This window comes from Colossoma macropomum, unplaced genomic scaffold (genome assembly GCF_904425465.1).
Source record: "Colossoma macropomum unplaced genomic scaffold, Colossoma_macropomum, whole genome shotgun sequence".
Lineage (NCBI taxonomy): Eukaryota > Metazoa > Chordata > Actinopteri > Characiformes > Serrasalmidae > Colossoma > Colossoma macropomum.
Window position 1 is genome coordinate 44307126 of NW_023494792.1, and position 23905 is coordinate 44331030.

Genomic DNA, 23905 nt, shown 5'->3' on the forward strand with positions numbered 1-23905 from the left:
TCTTTATAGGGCCCCTTATATAGATAGGGACACCCTTCTACACCAATTTCCTAACATTTTTAACCACTTATCTTCCATCAATACTACACGGGCAACCCTGGCGTCCATTTATCTTCTTCTTATTTATAATGCATCTCATATATGGTAGAAGTTTTTGACAGATCCTTCACAACCTGATTGATAATGATTTACTCATTATATATAAAATCTAAAATCTCAGTTAGCTGGTCTAATGTTAACATTTACACTAACCTTCGATGCTAGTGGATGGATTGCAATGCCTTGAGAGCATCAACTTATTTGAAACCTGACAATACTGATTAACTAAGCAAATTACAATGTAACTATTTATTTATTTCCATATGGGTGCCCATTTATTTATTAATTTATTATTTTTTATTATTTTGCTCAGCGCCCAATTATACCGTGGTTACCCCACGGGACAAATTGCCACATCACGTCAACATCACTGAGTTTTCCTAAATTAGCTGTTAGCTGAAGTTAGATTGTTAAAGTTTGCTTTACCATTCATTTTTTTTAATGCGTTTTGCAAATAAACCCCCAAAAATACGCAAATAATGCCACTTCTGCAAGAAAGTTTGCATAAAAGTGCAGTTAATGAAATGTGTTAAGTGGTATGACATAATAATTTTTTATACCATTACATAAATAAATAATCATAAAAAAATATTTATTCAAGCTGCTTTATGTAATTTTTTGTTACAATTGAAAAATCAACTGCTGTGAGTCATCCTGTAAAACTTGAATTAGTCATTTAAAAGTCAGAGGTGTCAGGTTGGATTTCACAGGACTTTTTCAAACTTCATCATATGTCTTTATGTACTAATGTCTCACACACACAGCGGCTCATAAAGAAGGTCCAGCTCAATGTTTAGGTCTCAAGTGCAAAATCAATATTATACTGATGAAGATATGATGACAATAGTAGTTAATTCACTTACATCCCCAGAAGAGTCGTCCTTCATTCTTGAAGTTCTCTTTGAATAGTCTTTCAATCATCAGATTCATCTGCTCAGGGAAGGGGTCTGAAGCACTACCAACACACAAAATGCGCTTCCCCCTGTTGCGTCCATTTACACATTTTCACCAGAGAGGTCTCCAAATCCCCAAAACTTTAAATTATGGGTTCTTTGTGGAGGGTGTGGATCCTACACCCAAATAATGCACGTTGTACCCAACAGGGCAGTACATGGCTAAATCCAAAACTTTCTAGCACACTTAGAATGTACTATTTGGGTGCAAAAGCCATTATTTCAGTACATATTTAGTACTCTACATAGGAGTATGGAGCTAATTGAGGCTCATTCCTGTCCAAGAAGGACGCAGTAGTCCAGGTAAGTAGGGCCACTCTTGGCCCCATGACGCAGGAAAAAAACATTCTTGATGGGTCAGCTTTGACGGACAGGATTACCAATCTGTCTTCCTGTTGCCCTGCTGGCAGCTAATCGTTATGGAGACTAAATAATGGACCAAGGGCTTTATGAGGTGTCACGGCAACCACACTGGAGCAATGTGCTGAGTCCTGTCTGTGTTGGCTCCAAAATGTACTCAGAGACTCTTTTCTTTTTGGCTTCTACCAAAAAAACACTCCTGTTTGCCCACCCTGAAGGATTGGTTTTCCTTCATTTAATAATGACGTGACACGCTAAGGAGCGTGGGAACGGTTGCCAGATCCAGCATGAGCATAATTAGCAAGTCTGCTAATCTCCATAAAGAGAATTACAGCTCTATTTAAAGCAGACAGACTTAAGTGGATCGTTTCAAACCAGCCATGAGGAACATGTTTAAGTGTGAGACGCACTCAGTGACACAAATGGGAACAAGAACTGAAAACAAAGAGTGAATATGTGAGAAACACCATGCAAATAGTGAGGATCAGTTGCTGTTTTGTCTAGGATTGATGTACTGAAGTCCAAAATACACATAAGTATTTGTCTTTGAGTTTGTCTTTGTATCCTTTAACTCATTAAACTCCTCCCCCAGAGTAGTTGTTCATGCATGTTCTCATTGGTGATAGTAAAATGGATCAGCATGTGGAACCAGAGCTTTCTGTGTGCTAACATGTTTCCTATCACTGTATAAAAGCAGCTCCATGCTGCCTTTATGGTTGGATGACCTGCATTAGTCACATTCAGAAAGAAATTCACATCAGCATGGAAATGTTTATTGTTGATTTGGTAAACAATAGAATAACAAGGCGACTGAATGGTATTTCTATTCATGTAGAAATGAGAAAGCATTACATTAATATTTGATTCTATGTAATTCTGGGCCATTTTTATCAGTGCAGTCATCATAAAATGTGTGCAAAATGAAAAGGTCTGCTGGCATTTTAAAACAATCATATGGTTTTGATGACAGTGATGATATATAAATAAATGCAGAACCAGCATGATCACGTTATTAAAAGAAAAGTGTTGATTTGAGATCTGGAGAAGAAGCTGTTGGATATTAAAGGGAGAAAAGAAGAGGGAGACTTAACCAAGGGCACAGCCTTTGCCATCCCATTCTCCTCCCTGCATAGTGTGCTTGTAGATAGGAATGCATTTTCAATGCATTTTCTCAAACGATACAAATGTTCTCTTCCCTCCCCCACCTTTTGCTTTTCATAGGCTTGATGAGATGTGGCTAGATTTGCCAGCAAACATGAGAGAAGTCACATCCACACTCCACATGATTAATTAAAGCCACAAGCACTATGCAGATGCTCCCAAAGCATGACTCAGCTTAATACAGACATGTTAATTCAGTAGCCATTTACATTCAGTCCTTTCATTCAATCCCCTGCTGCTTCCGTCCCATTACCATTATAGTGAGTGATTATATCCCAACAATAATACTGCAAAACAAGTAAACAGCATTCTCCACAAAGACAAAAAAAGAGGTAAGAGCAAAAAATTTGGAGGCTGAAATAAATACTGAATGCACTGTTCTCTACATTAGTGGTGCTTACAAGTTGACGGTGGTGACCGGAAGCTGTGGTTCCAGTATTTCTGCCAAAGCCAAATTTAACAGTGTTTTGCAACTCTTACTCTTTGGGACCTGCACAACATGAAGCTAATAAAGAGCACATGTAATAACACAAAACAACAGTACATTATTGACCATTTTAGCATGTATTAATCTGATTAACAAAGTCAAATTCAAAATCCCCTTGGTATTCAAAACTCCCTCCATGAAATCATGTTTTGTAGATTTAACACTTTATCAAAAATATGGTATTTTTCTGCAAATTTTACAGCACAATTTCTATTTATTTGCTGAATTTAACATACTGAAGAAAAAGAAACATAATATGTTCACACGACATTAAATGTGCCTTAACTTTTGCACAGGCCATATTTTCTGTTTCATTTTTCCCCCAATATGTTAAATTCAGCAAATAAACAGTAAGTGTGCATTAAAATGTGCAGTTGTGTGTTCTCTGTACAGGATGTGTTAACTTCTTTTCAATTAGAAAATCCAAAAATCCAATTTGACCAAAGTTTTGCATTCAGCTATATGTAAGCTGACTTGGATTGACACAATGTCACGTGGCGCAAACTAAATTGTACATGAATTGCATAATGTAAAGTATCATGCAACTCATTTCAAACTCAGCCACATGTGTTGCATCCGTCTCAACTTCTTGGGAAAACAATTATGAAACAATCAACAAAAATGGCAATGACAGATCATAATGGGTTGAAATGGGATATTCAGCTGTTAAAAGAAAATCCCTCTGACTCAAGGCTGGTGGTTCTTTATTTTGACATTTTTCTGAGTCATGATAACAAACATGAGTTTCTTGAATGTAATGTTTCTGTAACCAACTGCATTAACTAGCCAGCTAACACATTTATTCCTCTTTGGCCTGCAATTAGTTGCTGTGTAATGAGTAAATTTACAAATTTTGTCCCATATAGCAACCAGATTTCAGACCAAAACTTTGGTCAAATTAGATTTAGTTGATTTTTCTAATTAAATCCTCATGATTTATGTGAGGTGGCACGGTGGCGCAGTGGGTAGCGCTGTCACCTCACAGCAAGAAGGGCCTGGGTTCGATTCCCAGCCGGGCGACCGGGTCCTTTCTGTGTGGAGTTTGCCTGTTCTCCCCGTGTCTGCGTGGGTTTCCTTCGGGTACTCCAGTTTCCTCCCACAGTCCAAAAACATGCAGTCAGGCTGATTGGACATGCTGAATTGCCCCTAGGTGTGTTTGAATGTGTATGTCTGTCTGTCTGCCCTGCGATAGACTGGCGACCTGTCCAGGGTGTATCCTGCCTTCCGCCCAATGACAGCTGGGATAGGCTCCAGCACCCCACCGTGACCCAGAAGGATAAGCGGTTTAGATGATGTATGTATGATTTATGTGATTTAGCTAGATTTATTGACTACACCTATCACTTCATGTGACTAGTATCTGGATTGTGTCCTGATTAGATTTTAGCCACATGCATTTACACTTGGTAGTCAAATGCGTCTCTGGTTTGTCGGACTGAAATCTGATTGCTGTGTGGGACGAAATATGCAAATTCACTCAATACTTAGCACCTAATTACTATTTGTTTATTTGTTCAGCCTGTTCATCTGCAGTTTTGTACAGTGGTGTCTGTCCATATTGCTAATGAGCATTGCATTTCATCTGGTCCCCAACCATGTGCGTCATCCATGATTATCTTCCTCATAGACACGGATCACATGCTTAGTAACGTACTGCATTGGGAGGGGTTTCGGTTGTACTGGGGGGTGGGAGGTTTGATTGTACTGGGAGGGGCTTTTGTTGTACTGGGAGGGGTTTTGGATATTGAACGTGTCTTGGAGAGACAGATGTGTTTACACTGCTATAACATGTGACTCAAATGTGTCTCAGAGCACCTCCTGAAGTGGTTTGAGCAATCGGATTTGCATCTGTTTTAAATGTGTCTTGGGTGTGTTTACACTTGCATTTTCATGTGGCTTGGCCTCATCCAGATATAATCCTTATACTCAAGACCTATGAAGTGACCAGGTCTAAACAGGGTCATTGTCTAATGACTGGATGCACCTTAATTTTACATACAACATCAAGTAGGCTATAGCTTAACGGTTGCTTAAACAACAAAAGGCTTAATATACACTCCAAATAAAAAAAAACTTAAATATATTGTAAAGAACACAGATAGATAAAAGATACGTACATATATTGATAGAAAAAAGAACTGCAATGACAGCTGGAAAAATTATATGACCATGACTTTGTGTTGAGAAAGTTACGGTTTATCAAAAATACAAGCAGCTAATCTAGTGGAGTACTTGTGTGTGTTGCATGCAAGGAATTGATGATGCAGACAACTCATAACATGCAACTAGATGCATGAAAGTTTCACCGCGTAAAGCCAGCCTAAGAGTGGAGTAAAACGTGATTGAATCTAGAGAAAGTGTGGTGTTCATCTTCTGATTTTTATAGTGCATATAACACTTACGGTAGATATTTAATCTCATTTAATCTCTGCCAAGCAAAATGTAAATTGAAACAACGTGGCTCAATGAAAAAATGTGATAAAAGAAAGTAGTATATAAAAATCACTACTGGTTATTGTATTTACACAACACATCATATTATGTTTCACTCTACAATTTAGTTCAACACTGATGATTTTCCGGTATTCAATATGAGTATTGTTGCTTTTTTGTTAGTAGAGGCTTGATTTTACACTGTGCTGTGGAGTGCTAAGTGGGCTACATGCTAAGTCTTCAGGCTGACTGGACATTGTGCTATAAATAACTATTAGAGCTCATAATGCCATGCCTGACAGTAGTCACATCCACACATCCCTCTAGACTGCTGACCTAAGACCAGTGTATGGTCCTATTTCTCACACCAGGCTCCTCTCAGTCCACCTATAGTATGTAATTATTTGTGTTGTTTGGGTTTTCATGGATAATCTAAGCACTGGGGTGGACTGTTATCTCATAGCATTGTGTAATTTACACAGGTCATATCTGGGAACCAACTTCTATTAGTCAGGTACCAATCATGACAAAGCATAGCTGCAGCAACAATGTGTATCTTCTTCACAGTCCGATCTGAAAGGTGTTAGCCTCATTAGCATTCATCACTCGGGCCTCCTAATCTGACCAGACACACTGGTAGGTCATACTGGCAGGTCAAGTTCATTCCTTATGAGGAATTAGATAGCAGTAGCTTGACCTGTTACGGAATCATTGTATCAAACCAGCAAGCTTTTGAAATAGGTCAATGATAAGTGCTGTTTGCCTGTTCAAATATGTGCATCAATTCATTGAATTCAATATTCCTATTTAAACATCATATGGAAATTGAATTGAATTATATTGAAATGCCGAACATAACAAACAAGCAAACCTCACCACTTCTGGGCCTTAAAGTGATAGTGTTTGCCTAAAACACCACACGCTTGCCTGAAACTGTCATGTTGTTAAGTAATCTCAAATAGGCCTGTTTATATAGTTTCTGACACTGTATGACATACTGTTGAAAACAGTACATGTAGCCATCTTGAAGCCTGAATTTTGTCCATTTTTACAGATGACAACCTGGTTTGACATGATTTGAAGCAAATGTGTCATGCTAATGGGCGATATGTTTTCATTATTTGTTAGCTATGTTAGCCTTGTATCTCCAGTGCAAAACTAAAGAATCAAACTTCAGAAACCAAAGGTCTTGGCCTACTACATTTTGGTAAGGGAAACATTATGTAAATCTGAAAATTTGACCAAACTACAACTTTAAAAGTTCTGTTTGGGTGGTGTGTCTGATGATACATGTTACATACGAGTTCTGCTGCATCATGAAAGGCAAAATTTAAACCACAGATTACTTGCTAAGGTAGCTGGCTTACTAGTGAGATTGAGTGAGCTAACATTCTTACAAAAGTAACATAGAAATGCCCACCTGCTGCAAGCAGAGGGATCCAGCATGGCGGAACGCAACAAGAAAAAGCACAAGTGGACTGTGACACCTTACTATTGCAACCCCTAGTTGTGGTTTCAGGTGAAGTTTGCAATTCATCTGATGAAATGAGAGTCTCTTGTGGTTCAACATAATTTCATAGTATGATTCTGGATCAACCGTAGGATTTCTCCATTTCCGGTTATGATTACAGGTGTGAATGTTTGACCTTGTACTGAAAGATGCAGCTGGGAAGTGAAAAGGTTAAATCTTGCCCCATTGTCAGGGAACCTTCACAGTAGGACTGTACCAGACAGGAGTTGAGTAACAATCCTACACTGGAAAATGTGGAGGCTTGAATTTACATGATTCAAATGTGCCAGCTGTTTGCATGTGGATAAAATACACTCTTAAAAAATGGTGCTTCAAAGGTCCTTTGGTAAAGTCAATGATTCTACTTAGAACAGTGAGTTCTATATAGAACCATTTCATGCTTAAATGGTTCTTTGCACGGTGAAATAGTTCCTCAGATTCATCAAGAATGTGCTTTCAATGGTTCTATACAGAGACATTTTGAAAATGGTTCTATAGAGCACCAAAAAGGGTTCTGATATTGTTATAAGCTTGACATCATAACAGTAGAAGAACCCTTTTTGGTGCTCTATAGAACCATTTTCAAAAAAGGTTCTATATAGAACCATACACAATACATTCTCCATCAATCTGAAGAACCATTTTACCCTGCAGAGAACCATTTAAGCATGAAATGATTCTATATAGAGCATATGGTTCTAAATAGAATCATTCCCTTTACTAAAGAACCATTAAAGAAGAATCTTTTTTGAGAGTGTAGACTACACCAACACAATTATTACCAAATAAAATTCAGCTGTATGTAACTAACAAATTTGAACTAAGTAAATTCAACCTTGCATGTTTTCCAGTGTAGGAATGTTGCTCAGCTCCTGTCTGGTATCCTGCTCTAGCTCCACTGTCACCACCCATCCACACCTGTGCTAGTTGCTAATCATCACCTGCACCTGTACCCTTAAATGTAGTGATCAATGTTTCTGTATTATGTACTCTCTTAATTGCTGTATGTTCCTTCTTAAAGTCTTGCTTATCTGTTGTGTGCAGTTCTTAGCTGTGGGTTTCCTGTTCCTGTGTATTCTCCGGTTCTTGGTAACTCCATTTCTAAGTTTCTGACCTTGATGGCCCTGATACGCCCTTCATTCAGTGTTAGTTGAATTTATGAGCCTGTGTGTCCATAAAGCCAACAGCTTACAACAAAGATTTGTCCAAATATCAAATTTACACCAATTTTATTCATTGTGGTCAATTAACAAAACATGTTCGGTGTCTAACATTTGAACCTAATACATCTAACAAATAATGGCAACCTATACCCCTCAAATTAGCATGGTGTAAACTGCATTCCTAAATCGTCACACTCTTGCCTCAAACATGTTGAGTTGTTAGAGGGGCATTCCAACCTAAAACAAGCATTTATGATATTTGTTAGGTTAGCCTATGTAATATGCTGTAGTGCAGCATTGCATCCTTTATTTTCAGTGATTTGACAGAAATCACTACATTGTGTCCTTTTTGTGTTTCCAGTAACCAACATGCATTACACCAGATACATCACACAGCCATTAGGAATACTTGTGGCACTCAACAAATCCTGACCGCTGACCACTACTGCTCTGGCAGCTCATAAATAAATCTGTGGTGCTAGCCTGCATGAGCAATATAGCACTAACCTTTGTCAAGGAAAAAATTCAAACAGCTGCCCCTATACCTGATGCTGTGCTAAAAGTGTTTTTCTCTATAAGATTTTTTACATTTAACGGCTTATCCAGAGCAGTGTAGGCAATGCAGCATTTGGAGCTTTGTCCAAGGGCTCATTTGTTAACATAGAATGCTGGCCTGGGTGAGTAATCAAACCCCAGTCTGCTGTGTAAAGAGCAGTGGTATTATCCACTACGCTATACCAAACACAGTCAATTAATATCACCCAATATGGCACACAAGACCTACTTTTGCAATGAAAGCTAACCTAGGATTCAAACCAAGAAACTGGGAGTTTAACCCAGGACCTTTGGATCTGCAGAAAGGCAAAGTACTCCAAGTACCATTTTGTTCAACACTTTCTGAAGTAACCTAAAGATCTCCTTTAAACTTTACCAGTGGTTAAATGTTAAATGTCCAAATACTTTTTGGTGACACTGTATATCAAATTTGCCATCTTGATAGGCTTTACTGCCATGCAAACGAGCTCTCATTGAAACTTTAATGTAAATACTTTTTATCATATCTTTATTAGCCCCAGTCATGTCCCCTCCACATTTCCTTGTTTACCTTCTAGTTATAAAACTGTGTACATGTCACATGCTTTCAGTGACGCATGCATTATTGCTTGCTTGTTGCACGGACCCAGTGGCAGGAAGAATGGCATGTGACCAAGAATGATAGAGCAGTTTCGGTTATAATTTCTGCCCCAATAGATGAGAAGGTAATAGAAGGAGGGCAAAGAACTCATTATGAGCTGGAAGGATAGAGTGAGTGTGGGAGAGAATTGGAATTAATGATGGTCAGTGTTTGGCTAAAAAAAAAAACAGCTTGTGGGCCAGAGCAAGCAGAGGGCTCAGTGGGATGGGAAATTACTGGCTCCGTCTGAACCATTTATGGGAAAAGGAAAGACAAGGAAATGAGTCTCGACTGTAGAAACAAATAATAAAGCCACAAGTCTTCAAATTTCCTTGAAGGTTTTTTTATTGGTCCAGCAAATACAAAAAGAAATTGTTTGCTTATCATTTTACTGTCTCTCTTAAAGAAAAAGGAACAGTCGCACTTCATGATACGGGCCATAATCTCAACAAGGAAGGTGGTTTGTACTCAAAATTCAATGATTCTACATTAAAAATAAATAAATAGTTTAACAGAAAATATACAGCATTACAAAATACAGAATTCAAGTATAATAAGCAAAAAATAATTAGCTACTACAGTTAAGAGTGATATATACTGCATCTACAATGTGTTAAGAAAAAGGTTTAACATCATGATCACTTTAGCCAAAACCTGGCTCCTCAAAAAGCAAAAAGTGCATTTACACCATTAAATAACTTGGTTTTTGCTTTATATATATTGTATTATCCCCATTGTGCTAGTGTTAAGAGTAAAGCTTGTTTCTGAATTACATTTCTCTTGCTCATTACCTAAGAAATATACAGGTACAAATTCAAACTGTAAACATTTGGTTAACATTAAGTGTATACAGAAATAAAATACCAAATATTGAAATCTCCATTGGTTGAACAATGTGCATACATTTTTGGGACTCACTTCTAAGACATATTGAAGAGTAAAACAGATGAAATGATGAAATAAATGACGCTGCACATAGTAAAATCTTGGATGAATATAAAGCATCATTGGCCTGAGAAGCCGAAGCACTAGGCACTCTAGGGAATTCTTTCATACATAAAGTTGAAAAGAAAAAGAAAAAAAAATCTCTCAGTCAGCATTACAATAAACAGATGATACAAGTACTGCACAAATATAAATACCCTCAAATACAAATACATCCACACAATATTCCCATGATCACAACCTCAATCACAATATCCTCAACATGCTTTCTTTGACATACATACAAAGTGTATAATCTCTCAGTGCATGAGACAAATCTCAAAGTGCCATTAACAACAAATCTGACAAACTTTTACAAAACAGCCAGCAGCAGTGTAGGGGCGTTCATTACAGCACTTAGAGATATGACAATGAAATAACATTAGATAAAATGGAATAATTACTTGTATCAGGAGTTGTTTTTTTAGTATTCACATCAGTATGTGGCCCAATATGAGGCATATGGAGTGTGCCTTGTGGGCATGAGTCATCCTTTGACTTTCTTTGGTGTGTCTCATTACGTGCAGGTGTGGATTTCACCTGGCCAAGCCAAGCGTGACACATTCTGTGTGGCAATGAGATTCACACCAGAATAAATGGAAGTCAAAAAAAAGCTGTTGAATCACAGCAATGTGATTGGTAGCTTTGCTGGATCATTCATTCATTCATTCTTGCCACAGTGCTTCATTTCTCTTCCTTCACTACATAAAAAAATCCACCAACACACACAGCAGTTGACATACTGCTGTTCAAAGACCCACATATTCATTAAACCACATTAAGGGCACACAAAAATGCCCAAGTAGCCACTCAGTGCCTATATTCTGTCCTTATTGGGGAACAGAAGAAGCTGAAGAGTCTGAGAATCTTCAGAAGGAGAACTTTTGCAGAAACTGCTTGGCAGCGAAGCTTCCTGTAAAAATCGGCAGATGCAGATAAACCATCTCACTGGCAAAGCTGTGGGATGTCGCGGCTCTCTGCAGCGCATCGCTTCAGGTTCTGCGTGAAGAGAACATAGATTTGACTGTGATTAGTAGTCTGATTAATGGTCAACTGCACAAGCAAATTTTGCCACGGAGTGACCTCAAAAGCTATCACATACAGAGAATGAGGGAGCTTTCATTTAAAATGCATTTTACATGTCACACTCAAATGCCATTGCCCCTTGAATGACCTTAAATGCAAAAAGCATTTTTCCACTGCACAACGCAATGAAAAATTTAGCACCAAGAACCACCAGTACCAAAGGTTCCAGTTTTTATGTATTTTGGTACTCAGGATTGGTACCAACAGGACCTAAATATTCTCCTCTGTCTTTAGTAAAGCCAACAATTTAATGAATTCCTTACTGTTCCAGGCTGAAAATAAAGTCTACAAACACTATGTCACCAAAATGTGCACCAGAATGTAAACTAGAAGGCTATGTTAGAGTATTAATCGCCAATTTTAGAATTATTATTTTATAAAATGTTTTACAAGCTACTTAGGAAGCTAATACATAATTTATACTAGTATTCTCTTAAGTGTTCACATTTTCACACTTGACAGAGACAAAAATTAAGCTTTGCTTGATTATCATTGTGATTTGGCTAATCTATGTCAAGACCTTTTAGGTTTCTGGAATGGATTAGCCAGGCCAATAGTTTCTACAACTCGAGACCAGAGGAGAGGACAGTGCTGCCAAGTGTTTGCTAATCAAATTGACCACAGAATCATCATGACGCTTAGAGTCTCTCTACAGCAGTAAACTAATCCTCAGAGCTGTAACCTGAGCCATGATAAATAATTTATATACTCTAATCTCTAAACAAGTCTCATTTCTGCCCTTGCATAACATTCTGCGTAGGTTACAGAATGTCTAATTGCTCGGCTGCCTCTGCACCCCTCCCCCTCACTTTAACTTAAAATGTAATCTCCTTGTGCGAGGTCATGTGAGGTAAGCGATAAAAACTCTGTGTGTAACCAAAACCTGGGCTGTGCGCTCAGCTGAATGCTCTGTTCAGGACAGAGATCAGATCTCAGATGCCCTACTCTGCTGAAATGTCAGCAAATGCCACCACTGAACCCTCTCCAGTGTCACTATAAACCTGTTCACTGAAGACTTGGTTTACAACACAGACAAAAGCAAGAGGTAGTGGGGAAAAAAAAAAAAAAAATTATATATAAATATAATTATATATAATTAGTATATATATATATATATATATATATATATATATATATATATATATATATATATATATATATATATATATATAGTATTACTCATAGTATTGAAATATTTTAGGTGAAAAAATAGTGTTGATATTTTTATAATTTAATGTCAGTATAGAAATATTCATGTTTTAATGTGTATTTGACTAAACATACAAAAAGTCCATTGTTTTCTTAGTCTATAAGAACATTAAAGGGACTATCTGGTCAAACTGAAAAAATGAACCATTACTCCATTCGTTGTAAACATGCCTACTTAAATCCTACAGTGGCACCACAGTAGTTTCTAGAGTGAGATTTTCAGATTTAAAGGCTAGGAAAGACCTCTTTTGATGATGTATCTTGAAGGTGGGAGGAGCCTTTGAAAAACTACAAGGGCATTGGAGCAGATCAAAAGTAATCAATCCCAATATATAATCACACGTTCATCTCAATATTTAGGGTGTTACAAATCTTTAAAATTGTAGAATAGTATCATGGCTCAAGTATCATAATAATATTATATTGTGGCATCTCTAATGCCCCCCCTCTACTCTAAATAGGACCTATCCAGAGGCTCCAATATTACCTCTGAAATAGCAGCACTGACATGACTTTCAGGTAGTGGAACACAGTGCGTCTTTAGGCATGCAAAACGAGACAGACAAAACATATGATATGAATGTTAGAAGACAAAACAAAATGGATTAGAAGAAAAGGCAGAGAAGAGACATAACCGTGCCGGCGAGCCAACTGACAGCTGGTATGGCCTGCACACACACGCTGCAGGCTTACGTAATGTATTATCCGCCGCTGATGATGTGGGGAGGTAAAAATGCCAGACAGTGAGTGATGTAATAGTGTGTGGGAAGGTGAAGTTATTCGAGTGCAACCACAATTCCTAAATGATGCTGCAATTTGATCTCCCCCAGGAGTCGTATTAAAGCAATAGTTTGGTGAAAAATCAAAAGGTTTTTCCTCTCACCATGTAGTCAATCAGCCAAAACATTTTTGATGTCTGAATTTTGCTTCTTAAGTTTTGCACTGGAGCTACAAGGCTAATGTAATGGAAGCTTATACCCCACCAATTAGCATCATACAAATTCCATACCTAAATCATCACGCACTTGCCTCAAAGTGCTTTGAGCTGTTAAGTGATCTGAAATAGACTTGCTCATGTGATTTCTGACACTATATGACCATTCTGTTATCTATGAAAATGAACAAACGTATGTTGCACAGCTGAAAATAGTAATAGCAGCCATCTGAAAGCTCTAATTTTGTCCATTTTTTCATACAAAACTAAAGAAGCAATTTTCAGGCATCAGCAATGTCAATTTTTTGATTTGTTACCAATTTATTCCTTTCAAGATTCATTTCTTTCTTTGTTCAACTAACCTAGCCATTTGAGCTGAGGCCTGTCTCACGAAACAGGAGCTGCTCAGCCAGCTAAATCAGCTTAGATCGATCTAACCCTGGATTTACTGTCCCATGACGGTGGATCACTTTTTACCGGGCTACATCATCTGGCAACTTATGCTGCACACTTAACCTGCTCCAGGTCAGGTTCAGGATTTCTTATTAAAATCACCTCTCTGACAAATCAAGGCCTAAACAATCAGACACAGCCTTCTGATGGAGGTGGACCCGTCTGGTCCTTTTTGGGTCATATCAAGAATATAAAGGCATTTTTACTCCAATATGCAATAAGTTGCTTTACTTTCTACATATTTACACAGTATGATTATTTTTCCCTTTTCTGAAAAAATAAGCCACTTTATCACTTGAGTATCATGAGTATCGAAGCTGGGGTTAACAGAGAAAATTCGTAACTTCTCAGTTTTGTGAATCTGAAACTCGGTCAGGTGCTCTTTCAAAGCAGAACATGCTTCAAGAGACAGGCCTGTGGTCTATGAACAGAAACACAGAAGCGACAGACAGAGGACACTGATACTTACAGACAAGCTTGGCCAAGCCAGTGCTGTAGCAAAAAGAGCATGAGAGAAAATGGGGAGGTGAAGAGGAACAGAGAAGAGAGAATGTGTCTGAGTGATGAGGAGTGTGGAATTAGTGCATATGGATTGCTCTGTTGAACACAGTAGCTGGTGAATTAGAGCAGTAAAGGAATTGTGGAGCAGCAAACACATACACACTCATACACAAACAAATGTACACACAGAGCCTTTGGTACCTGTGTGGTCAATGCGAGGGAGCCGTTTGTGGTGGCACAGAAGGTCAGCGGTGCTGGAGTCAGCTCGGGAATGGTGGGGTCATCCAGGGCGTCGATACGAGGCTTCTTAGTGGGCTCGTGACTCGTCAGAGGAGTCACACTGTTCCTCCTGATCAAAGTGCCTGGGCCCCTCTTGATCTCCTACAGAGCGAGAGCAATGGGAGGGGCAGACAGATGGTCAAGCTTCAAGTACATGTGTGTGGTAATTTCTGTGTTCATTTACACTCAAATTTCAAGTATTTTGTGAACAACAAGAAGTTATTAAATGACAAAAAATATACTGTAATTATTTAGTAATAGTATATTTTATCAACCTTTTTGCTCATCTCTTTTGAAACAAGGGGCATCCTGGATATTCAATTTATTATAACTCTATTCTTGATTCTGATACAGGCATTTCAGAACCATCTACACTACTGTTCAACCGTAAAGTTGTAGAGGGTTAACATTATACCAGAATCATTTTACACATTTATCTGCAACTAAACAGGGGTGTATGAAGTACAATACTTCTGTACTTAAGTAAAAGTAGATGTACTCTTGGTAAAATAGTACTTGAGTAGCAGTACAAGTACTATATCTATATTTCTACTTGAGTAAAAGTAAAGAACCATATTAACCCAAAGTTTGATACTTGTGTACATTCACAAGCAACTTCTGTATTTTTATTCAAGTAGTATTTTACCAAAAACACATACATTTTTACTCAAGTACAGAAGCAGTACACTTAATGCACCCCTGAAGCTGAACTGGTTTTACAGTAAATGGTGATTCCAAACTTTTAAATGGTAGTCTTTGTGCGCAAGTTGTGTTCTTACCTCAGGTCTGTCCCTGTGCGTGTTCACTGCCTCAACGTTTAGTGAAATGGACTCCACTTTGCACCCTGGAAGATTAGTGGAACATTCCACTGTTAGCACCTCTTTGCTTTGTACCTGAGACTACTGCAGGTTAATAGTGCTATTTATGGCAAACTTCTTACCATAGGCCACTGGGGTCAGCTTCAGTACAGTGTGGAGTGGACACTTAAGGTAGGGCATCTCATCTGCAGCCAGAAGGTCAGGGGTTAGTCAGATTACATGATCATTCAACAGAAGCAGATGAAGCTGCAGTTAACAAGGTGGGAAGTTTTACGCAGGTCTTACCAGCACTCTTGTCTAGGAAGTAAGCAAGGAGGCAGCGCATGACAGCTTGGTGGCAAATAACCAGGACGTTCTCCTGTCTTTCCAGCTCCATGATCACCGGCTCCACCCGCTGCACCAAATCCTGGTAAGACTAGACAGAAATAAATCAAATTTAGAAGGGAAATTTTATAGGCTACAGGTGTAAAAATGCATTGATGGATGATGCCTGTCTATAATGTTATAAACAATTATAATCAATTATATTAAGTAAAGTAAACCATTCAAAATGGGTTCTCCATAGGTTCTTTAGTAAAGGCAACAGTTACATATAGAACTGTGACAACTCAATGAGTCACTGGAATGTTTTGACGTTTCTTCACATTGTTTAAAGATACTTCTTCATGATGGAGAAGCTGTTGTATATGTTTTTTAAGAACCTTTTAGAAACTGGTTCTTTATACCACCCAAAAAGTATTAACTATTCATAGAAGTCAAAGAACCTTTCATTGGTGCTACTGAGGGGGATAAAACTATTGGACTCATTGGTGTGTTTTGTAATTTTCAGAATTCCATTCTGGAATTCCAGAGTTCATCAAGCACTGAATAATTTCCTAAGGAAAGGTAATCAAATTGAATCATTGTGAATTGTTTAATTATTATTTATCTGTTCATTTTGTCTTATATAGTTTCCTTCATTTTATTTTACTACTGTTTGCACCCTGTATGGTTCTGCTTTTTTTTTTTGAAACTTACTATTCCATTTGAAACCACTTTGAGCTGTTACACGTATATTAATATCATTATTATTAGTAGTAGTACTAGTAGTATTTTCACCACTATTGAAAGCAACTGCATTAGACTGTTATGGTCTTGAGGAACCTGCACCAGGAATGACTCCCATTTCTCTGCAAAGTGTACTACACAAGGATTGAGCCGATGTCATTTACAGCCTGTATATTATGCTACAAGTCAAACATTGAGCCTTTCTCCAGATGAATTATTATTGCAGCTGTGAGGCCTACCTCTCCAGTGGGGTAGCGGTAGTAGTACTTGTCCTGATCTCTCAGTGCGAACTCTTCAGGGTAGCGCTCCCTCACTTCTTCATATGTCATCTCCTCACACACACCCTGTCGACACACACATGCTGCTTATTAGAGAGAGAGGTTACAAACGTGGACAGAAAGACAGCCTAAGGAAGTTGGGCTGGTCAACAAACGTACTGCATCAATCTCGTTCAGGGCCTTCCACTGCTCATACGGCACATTGAGCGCCTCGGCCGTCTGGATGCTTCGCCGAAACTGGCTCGTCCACACCTTCAGGTCTTTAAGCTTCTGTTCCTCCACAAACTTGGCCAGGGCGCTGGCAAACTGCAGAAAATGAGACCAAGTCAGTCAACTAAAAAAAACCAAATGCAGTGACCAAGCTTCAAAGAATCTTGTCTTAAAAAAGTAAGACACAGTTCAGCAAATTTTCCAAGCCACAAGATATGTGGTGTCTGGAGTTTGCTTTTTTAGTTTTGCAGTGAAGTTAAGAGGCTAAAACGAGCTGCTTTTGCAGCTTCATTTCCACATATGGACAGTAGAGACTGGGAAGTGAGCAGCACATTTTGTACATTTCAGTACAAACTTTAACAGTGTTGGCTGAGTAATAAGCGCACCTTTCTGCCTCGCGTTGAGAGGCCTGAGTCTCCGCCCAGACGGCCCTGCAGGTTGTGCTGGCTCTCACCATGGCGACACAGGTAAATGGAGCGGGGCTGGACGTGAATGTTCATCAGGTAGTAGACGATGCGGCTCTGGATGTGGTCCTGAATGCGGTTCACCAGGAACCTGCGGCCCACGTCAATCACCTTGATGAAGGACAAGTTCCTGAAGGACAGAGAGAACAGCTGTGATTCCAACTCTCCTGTTTAAAGCGTCCATATTCTACATTTTACTTGTATTTCAAGACCAAGCACATAATTCTTTTTTATCCCTTAGAATTAAACAGGCTGTTTCTGTTCTTAAGACTGATATGTAAATGATCTCTCTTCTGACTGGCTGCCACGTATTGCACCTCATTCAAAAAGAGTCTGAGCAGAAATGTGCAGTACACTCATCACTTCAACATGAATAGGCAAAGCTAAACTGATGGCACATGCAATAGTTTTCATGGGAATGATGTGTTCAGAACAGCCCGTTTTGCAGCTTAGTTTCCATATATGGACTGTACTGATTCGGACTGGGGAGGGTGTGAACGGTATATTTTGAAACTTACTTGTCATAATCATCTGGGTCAAGGGGCTGATAGTTCACCCTGTAACACTCAATCCTCTTCTGAAAGTCTTCCAAGGCATCAGTCTTGTTGCAGTCTTGGTAATCAGGACATGACACCTTCACTTCCTGTTAGTAAATAAAGTTCATACTTAAATGGCATCCTTATATTAACTGGCCTTTTTGAGTTTAAGGGGGTTAAAATTGCTAGAAGTAGTATTCCAGGAAAAGCATGGATATGAAATGATGCTGAGATATATTCAAAACACCTTATAACTTCAGACATGATCACATAAACTGTTCCTACCCATTGTAAACCATAGCAAAAGCATTGACGTAAAACAGTAAAAGCACGCGTATAAATTGACTGATTCTGAAATACATTCAACAGGTTTTAAGCTATAACTTTAGACTTAACTATATACACTGTGGCTGTCCACTGTAAACATACCACAGTAAAAGCATGGAATCTAAGCTGCTTTATTCTTAAGTCATAACTACAAACAACTATATATGCTATGGCTGCCCAATGTAAACCTACTAAGGTAAAAGCATGGACTTCACAATTTGCACTGCACAATTTATTCTGAAATGGATTAAACAAACAGACTTTATATCTGTTAATATATCTACACACTCAGCTACATGCACTGTGACTGTAAACATACCATTATGTTGGTAGCGATCACGTTTGGGTCATCGCATATGGACTCAATGAAGAAGATCTGCAAGAGGACAGATTTAGAGTCAGTGGTGTTTATTCACAGCAGCTACTTGCGTCATCAGCATCACTGAAATGCCCTGATAAAATGACAAACCTTAAAGCCGTTCTCAGCACCAAAATCCAGGATCATGTCTCTCCTGCTTCTGGTTGTGTTTGTTGCATCAAAAACCTGCAGACGGTGAAAAGGGTGAGAATCTGTACCTTTTGTATTGCTGTACTAAATGGTACATAATTTTCACATTAATAAAATGCATTACATCTACACTATTACTTCCAAAAGTTAGTTACTGAGATATGGAACTGTTGTAGATACACTTTATTCACGTAGAAATGATGTACTTATTTGACTTAAGTCAATTCAGCACATTCCTGTTTTTTAATGTGTGTAATCAAAGGAAATACTTACTGCAACTTGACCACCCAGCTCAGTTAGGTAAACCTTGACATCTCGGAGAGCAGCTAAGGCACACTGTCTGTAGGAATGGACAGAATCGGACAATAACAGGGTTAATTAGTGAACTAACAGTAAATAACTGAAGCTGTTGTCTTGTTATGTAGCTTGAAGACGATCACAGGTTTGAAGGCCTGACTTACTCTCTTATTCTGACTGCTTCCTTGTTGTCTGATTTGAAAAAATCATATGAGCTGTAGTGTTTAACTGCCTCTCTGCGATACTCGCCAACATTGAAGACTGGAAAAATAAAAGCAATTATGGTCAGTACCTTCTATGAACTATTCAGCAACTACTATGATTTTTTTCTGTAACTACTATTAATTATTTAGTAGCTACTATTTTTAAGTACTATGAATTACTCTATAATTCTATAACTACTATAATTTTTTTCTATAACTATTCTGAATTATTTTATTTGTTAAATTTACCTTTGGTGGGCATGCCAACCCAGTTGAGGTAGCGTGTGAGTTTCCTGGAGATATATGTTTTGCCTCTTGCGGGCAGACCAACCATCACTATGACTGTAGGTGGGTTGGCCAAGTGTGGGCCGCCACCAGCTGCAAGGGAACCGGAAAAATAGGGTTAGAACTATGAGCCATTTTGAAAAACTGAATTGCTTATGGATAAACATGAATATTTTAACTACTTATAACCAGACATTTTACAGTTCAATCTGGACATGTGCAGGCCTCCTCAAGTTAAATCTAATAATCTGTAAGACGTTTTACTGCCAATGTAAATTTAATTTGAAGTGATTTTAAAACAATTTAACACTCAATAAGGCCTTTAATTTGTAAAATGTAATTGTAAACACCTGAAGTTTCCATTTACGCTGTACAAAGCCTGTCAAGACAACTAAATGTTTAACTAAAATTAATAAATTAAATCACTGCCACACTTCAGATGGCATTTTCCTTGGTACAAGGTAGCTCTTTGCTGTGTGTGTGTGAATCAAGTAACATCAAGACTTGAGTTTTTGATAATAGATCAGAGTATAGAAAGCTTATTTATGCAAAAAGGAACATTTATTTATTTATTTACTTACTTACTTACTTACACTGAATTCAGAGTAATCAGAAATTATCGATGAAATGACAAATGGCCTTAGCTTTCATAAATTTATTGTGCTTTATATTTAGTTGGCTGTTCATACAAATGATAATTGGATGTTGGTATATTGTCCAGTTTACACTGTTCAGCACATGACTCAGAAAATGTGTGTGCGTGTTTGTAAACTCAATAACCTTTTTTCTCCCTCCAGCCTGCTCATCCCTTTTTCTCTGCACGAGCCCCCTGTCATACAGAATTAGGTCACTCAGTGCGTGTCTCGCTATGTGTGTGTGAGTGGGTGACTAGCTGCATGGGCAGTGCAGGAATGAAGAGAGAGAAGCTTTTTTTTTCTTTTTTTTTCCTCCCGCTCTCCCCTCACTCCAGTGCCCATCCACGTGCCCTAACATCACGTGCCCCAGATGGGCCGTCTGTCTGCGGCTGACAGAGCCACAGTCCCCTCCACTGCCCAGTCAGCCTAAACCGGGTCACTCAAAAAATATATTCCTACACAAGATTAAAACTAAATATTAAATAAATCACTAAAATGTTAAAATGTTGGACATTAAAGAGCCCATAGTCCATGTTTTTCTATATACACACACCGAAAACAGTCATAATTAATTTTTATATGAGCATTTTTCAACCTCTCTTGATCCCTTGAAGCCAAAGCCAGGCTTGTCTTGTTGCTGTGCCTTTACGACTGATATATGCAAACAGAAATGTTCTGACTGGCTGACCTCTACTGGGCTGAAATGTGCAGAAACAATACTTCTTATCACATCGACGTGAGTGGGTGTGGCTAAACTGACATGGGTAAATGGGTTCATGGTTGTGACATCATGACCATAATGAATTCAAAACAGGCTATTTTTTTCACATTTTTGCAGTTTACATTAGACTGATGGAAACTTGTTGATTTCAATGAAGCAAGAAAAATTCAGTTCTCCATGATATGGGCCCTTTAAGAGGAACAGACTCGTATCACTAGACACACATCAGTCAGTAAATCCACTGTTGGAGGATTGTCTGTATTAAAGTCTGATACACTAGCATGTAGAGAGAACAGCCAAATCGTGTTTTACTTTTTGTTGAAGGTTCAAGTAAATTAGAGCCTTTGAACTGTATCATCATTCACTGTCCACTCCACCTTGCTGGCCCTGCATGAAGCTTCAAATTGCTCACACACATGCACGCACACAGGAGAGGCTGCATGAGGCTGTGTGCGTGTCTCCATTCAGCACTCTGGGATGCAATGCTTATGAACGGAAAGACTGAGCTCAAACAGCCAGTGTAATCCGCTCTCCTTACAAGAACGTCCTCAGAGGAGCCAGGCAACGTCGGTCAGCAAAAGCTGCCACTGAGCTCATTAACCTGCGCGCCTCAGACAGACCACTGACGCTGACCCCTTTCATACACAAAGACCATGCAGACTGCAGCTACTACAGGATGACAGAGACCCTTGTGCATTGACTCTGTGCAGAATATCACTGTATTTGGCATGGCTAACTTGCAAACCTTCTCACTATGCACAAATTACTATAGTGGACACAATGGGGAAGGGCAACAGAATGACAAACGCAGAGAGTTTAAACGAGACAGAATACACAGTGCACTATTTCTCTTTCCGGCTCTTTGGATCAAACTTGGCAATAAAAGAAACTGTGACAGAATTCAGCCTTTGTTTTATTCAGCTTCCCACTACAGCTTACATTTGTAATTCAATTACAGTATATTTGCAGTGTGACTTTTCAAATTTAGAATAAATACATCAGCAAACAGCAGATTAAACTGGAATTAAAACAAGTGTCTTCAAGTGAGCCCTATTAACGCGTTTTGCATACAAAAAGCGGTCAGTAACTGAGGAGAGTCAGGAGCCGGTTGCTATGGCGACCACGTCACCGTTTATTTTAGCCGGCTCCCTGCGTTATAAGCTAATGAATCAGCTGTGATCTTAGGTAGCCAACATCTAAATCTGAGTGAAATAAACCGTGACACAGTTTCAGGATAACTCAGAATAAACCACAGGGTAGTTCAGACTAAATGATAACGCGACTAGTGAAATTTTAAGCGCAACCCACTGAGCCAGTTTAATATAATCATCACTAAATTAGACTAATGCTGCAATCACTGTGTGCTTGTGACAGATGTAGCTGACAGGCTGTGAAGAGAAACAAGTTAAATAAAGTTCAGTATTTCAGTATTAGCTGCATACTGGAACTGAGACGGGATGAATCAGAAAGCCTTCATAACCAAGGATGGTCGCGTCACGTACAGTGAGCTACCGCTCATTACGGGCTTCTCTACAGCAGCAGCACAGCAATGTTCACCTTTAGCACATCCCTGCTCACAGCTCCCATTTAACCCAATAACTGCATATATATGAGAAGAAAAAACGCAATATTGGTCAGAAAAATCACAAAAATCACAAATTTCCTAATCTCGAGTATTGAGATACTGAATAGTTTATATCCTGGATGGATTTTTGTAACTAGATATAAATGTGCATACTTTTATGAACCATGAGACCAGAAGTGGCTCATTTTGTAGCCCTTAGTCAGTTGGTTCAGATCTGGACAACGGCGGACAGTGCGGTAAGGCAGGTGGTGGTGAACTGAAGCTAACGCAGACAGAGTGAAGATACAGAAAGAGAAACAAAAACAGAGCAGCAGCATCTTCCCCACACAAGTCGAGCCAAACCACAGATCAGGGACCACACGAGATTTTACTTACATTTCCTGGGCATTGCAGGTTTGTCATCCTTTGAAGGGATCCAGATCTTTTGGATTTTGTTCTGAGTGAGTTCTCTCGTCATTCCTCGGTGATGGCTGTGAAACTGCAGCGGGCCAAAAATAAGTGAAGCGCTTGACCACGAAACGAAGTCTAAACGTAATTGTGTTGTTCAAATAGCCACAAAAACCAGGGCTCTGTTCGTAAAGCTCGTGTCTCTGGCGAAATTCTCCCGGTCTGCTCTGTGCCGGAGTCCCACATGCTCGTTTTAAATCCGGCAAGCAACGTGACTGCCGGTGACGTCAGACGAGGGAGGCGGCCGCGAGCGCAGTGCCACCTGGCGGCCAAAATCAACCAAAATCACCAAAACCACCTAACCAAAACCTCCTTTATCCTCTAGAATTACAGTGATACACTTGCGCCCTGCTGTGTGTTTACATGCACGGATGCTGCTTTGCCTGCTGCATATGTTACACGTGTTAAACCTGCATTGCCTTTGATTTAAATGTTGCTTTTGATGCTAATGAAAGAGTTCAGTCCACTAAATCCTCCACAACCTGTCAGATGCTCGACAGCTCACTAAACGGGCATCCGATCTGCCTACGTGCTGAAGGTCACTGCATCAGTAGAAAACCACAAGGGGAAAAAAAAAACCTTCCTCAGCACATTCAGCATCAGTATGGTGGACATTCCTGTTTTTTTTAATTACTGGGCGACTCCTATTTTCTTGAACAGATGCGAATGGTAAAGTAAAAATATTTTTTAAAATATGTTTTTTATTTTTTGTTTCTGCTTGTGGAGTTTAAGTGATGGATTAAGGACTGTGGATTAAG

The 23905-nt window shown here is 38.9% G+C and overlaps 1 protein-coding gene across 3 annotated transcripts; it reads right to left on the minus strand.

The window, feature by feature from the left end:
- Positions 1-9667: 9667 nt before the first annotated feature.
- Positions 9668-23303, minus strand: pfkfb3 (6-phosphofructo-2-kinase/fructose-2,6-biphosphatase 3). Of its 3 annotated transcripts, none has more exons than XM_036577269.1 (16): positions 23076-23303; positions 19724-19852; positions 19436-19532; positions 19248-19314; positions 18936-19010; positions 18786-18842; positions 18122-18246; positions 17526-17733; positions 17089-17235; positions 16891-16995; positions 15890-16019; positions 15727-15789; positions 15566-15630; positions 14709-14888; positions 14476-14498; positions 9668-11323 (listed from the first exon to the last, which is right to left on the minus strand). In XM_036577269.1, exons 1-16 carry the CDS (start codon positions 23155-23157, stop codon positions 11317-11319), a joined length of 1560 nt encoding a protein of 519 aa, XP_036433162.1. In that variant the 5' UTR covers positions 23158-23303; the 3' UTR covers positions 9668-11316. The 3 variants fall into 3 exon arrangements, with proteins under 3 accessions (XP_036433162.1, XP_036433160.1, XP_036433163.1); XM_036577270.1 differs by lacking the exon at positions 9668-11323 and adding an exon at positions 13088-13157; XM_036577267.1 differs by lacking the exon at positions 14476-14498.
- Between the last annotated feature and the right edge of the window lie 602 nt (positions 23304-23905).

Excerpts from the sequence above, each read along its gene's own strand:
- pfkfb3 (XM_036577270.1), bottom strand. The coding sequence starts at position 23,157 with ATGACGAGAGAACTCACTCAGAACAAAATCCAAAAGATCTGGATCCCT. Across the intron at positions 18,247-18,785 it reads TGATCGCTACCAACATAATG|GAAGTGAAGGTGTCATGTCC; the intron begins GTATGTTTACAG and ends ATTTACTAACAG. Across the intron at positions 14,889-15,565 it reads CGCACAGGGACAGACCTGAG|GAGATCAAGAGGGGCCCAGG; the intron begins GTAAGAACACAA and ends CTCGCTCTGTAG.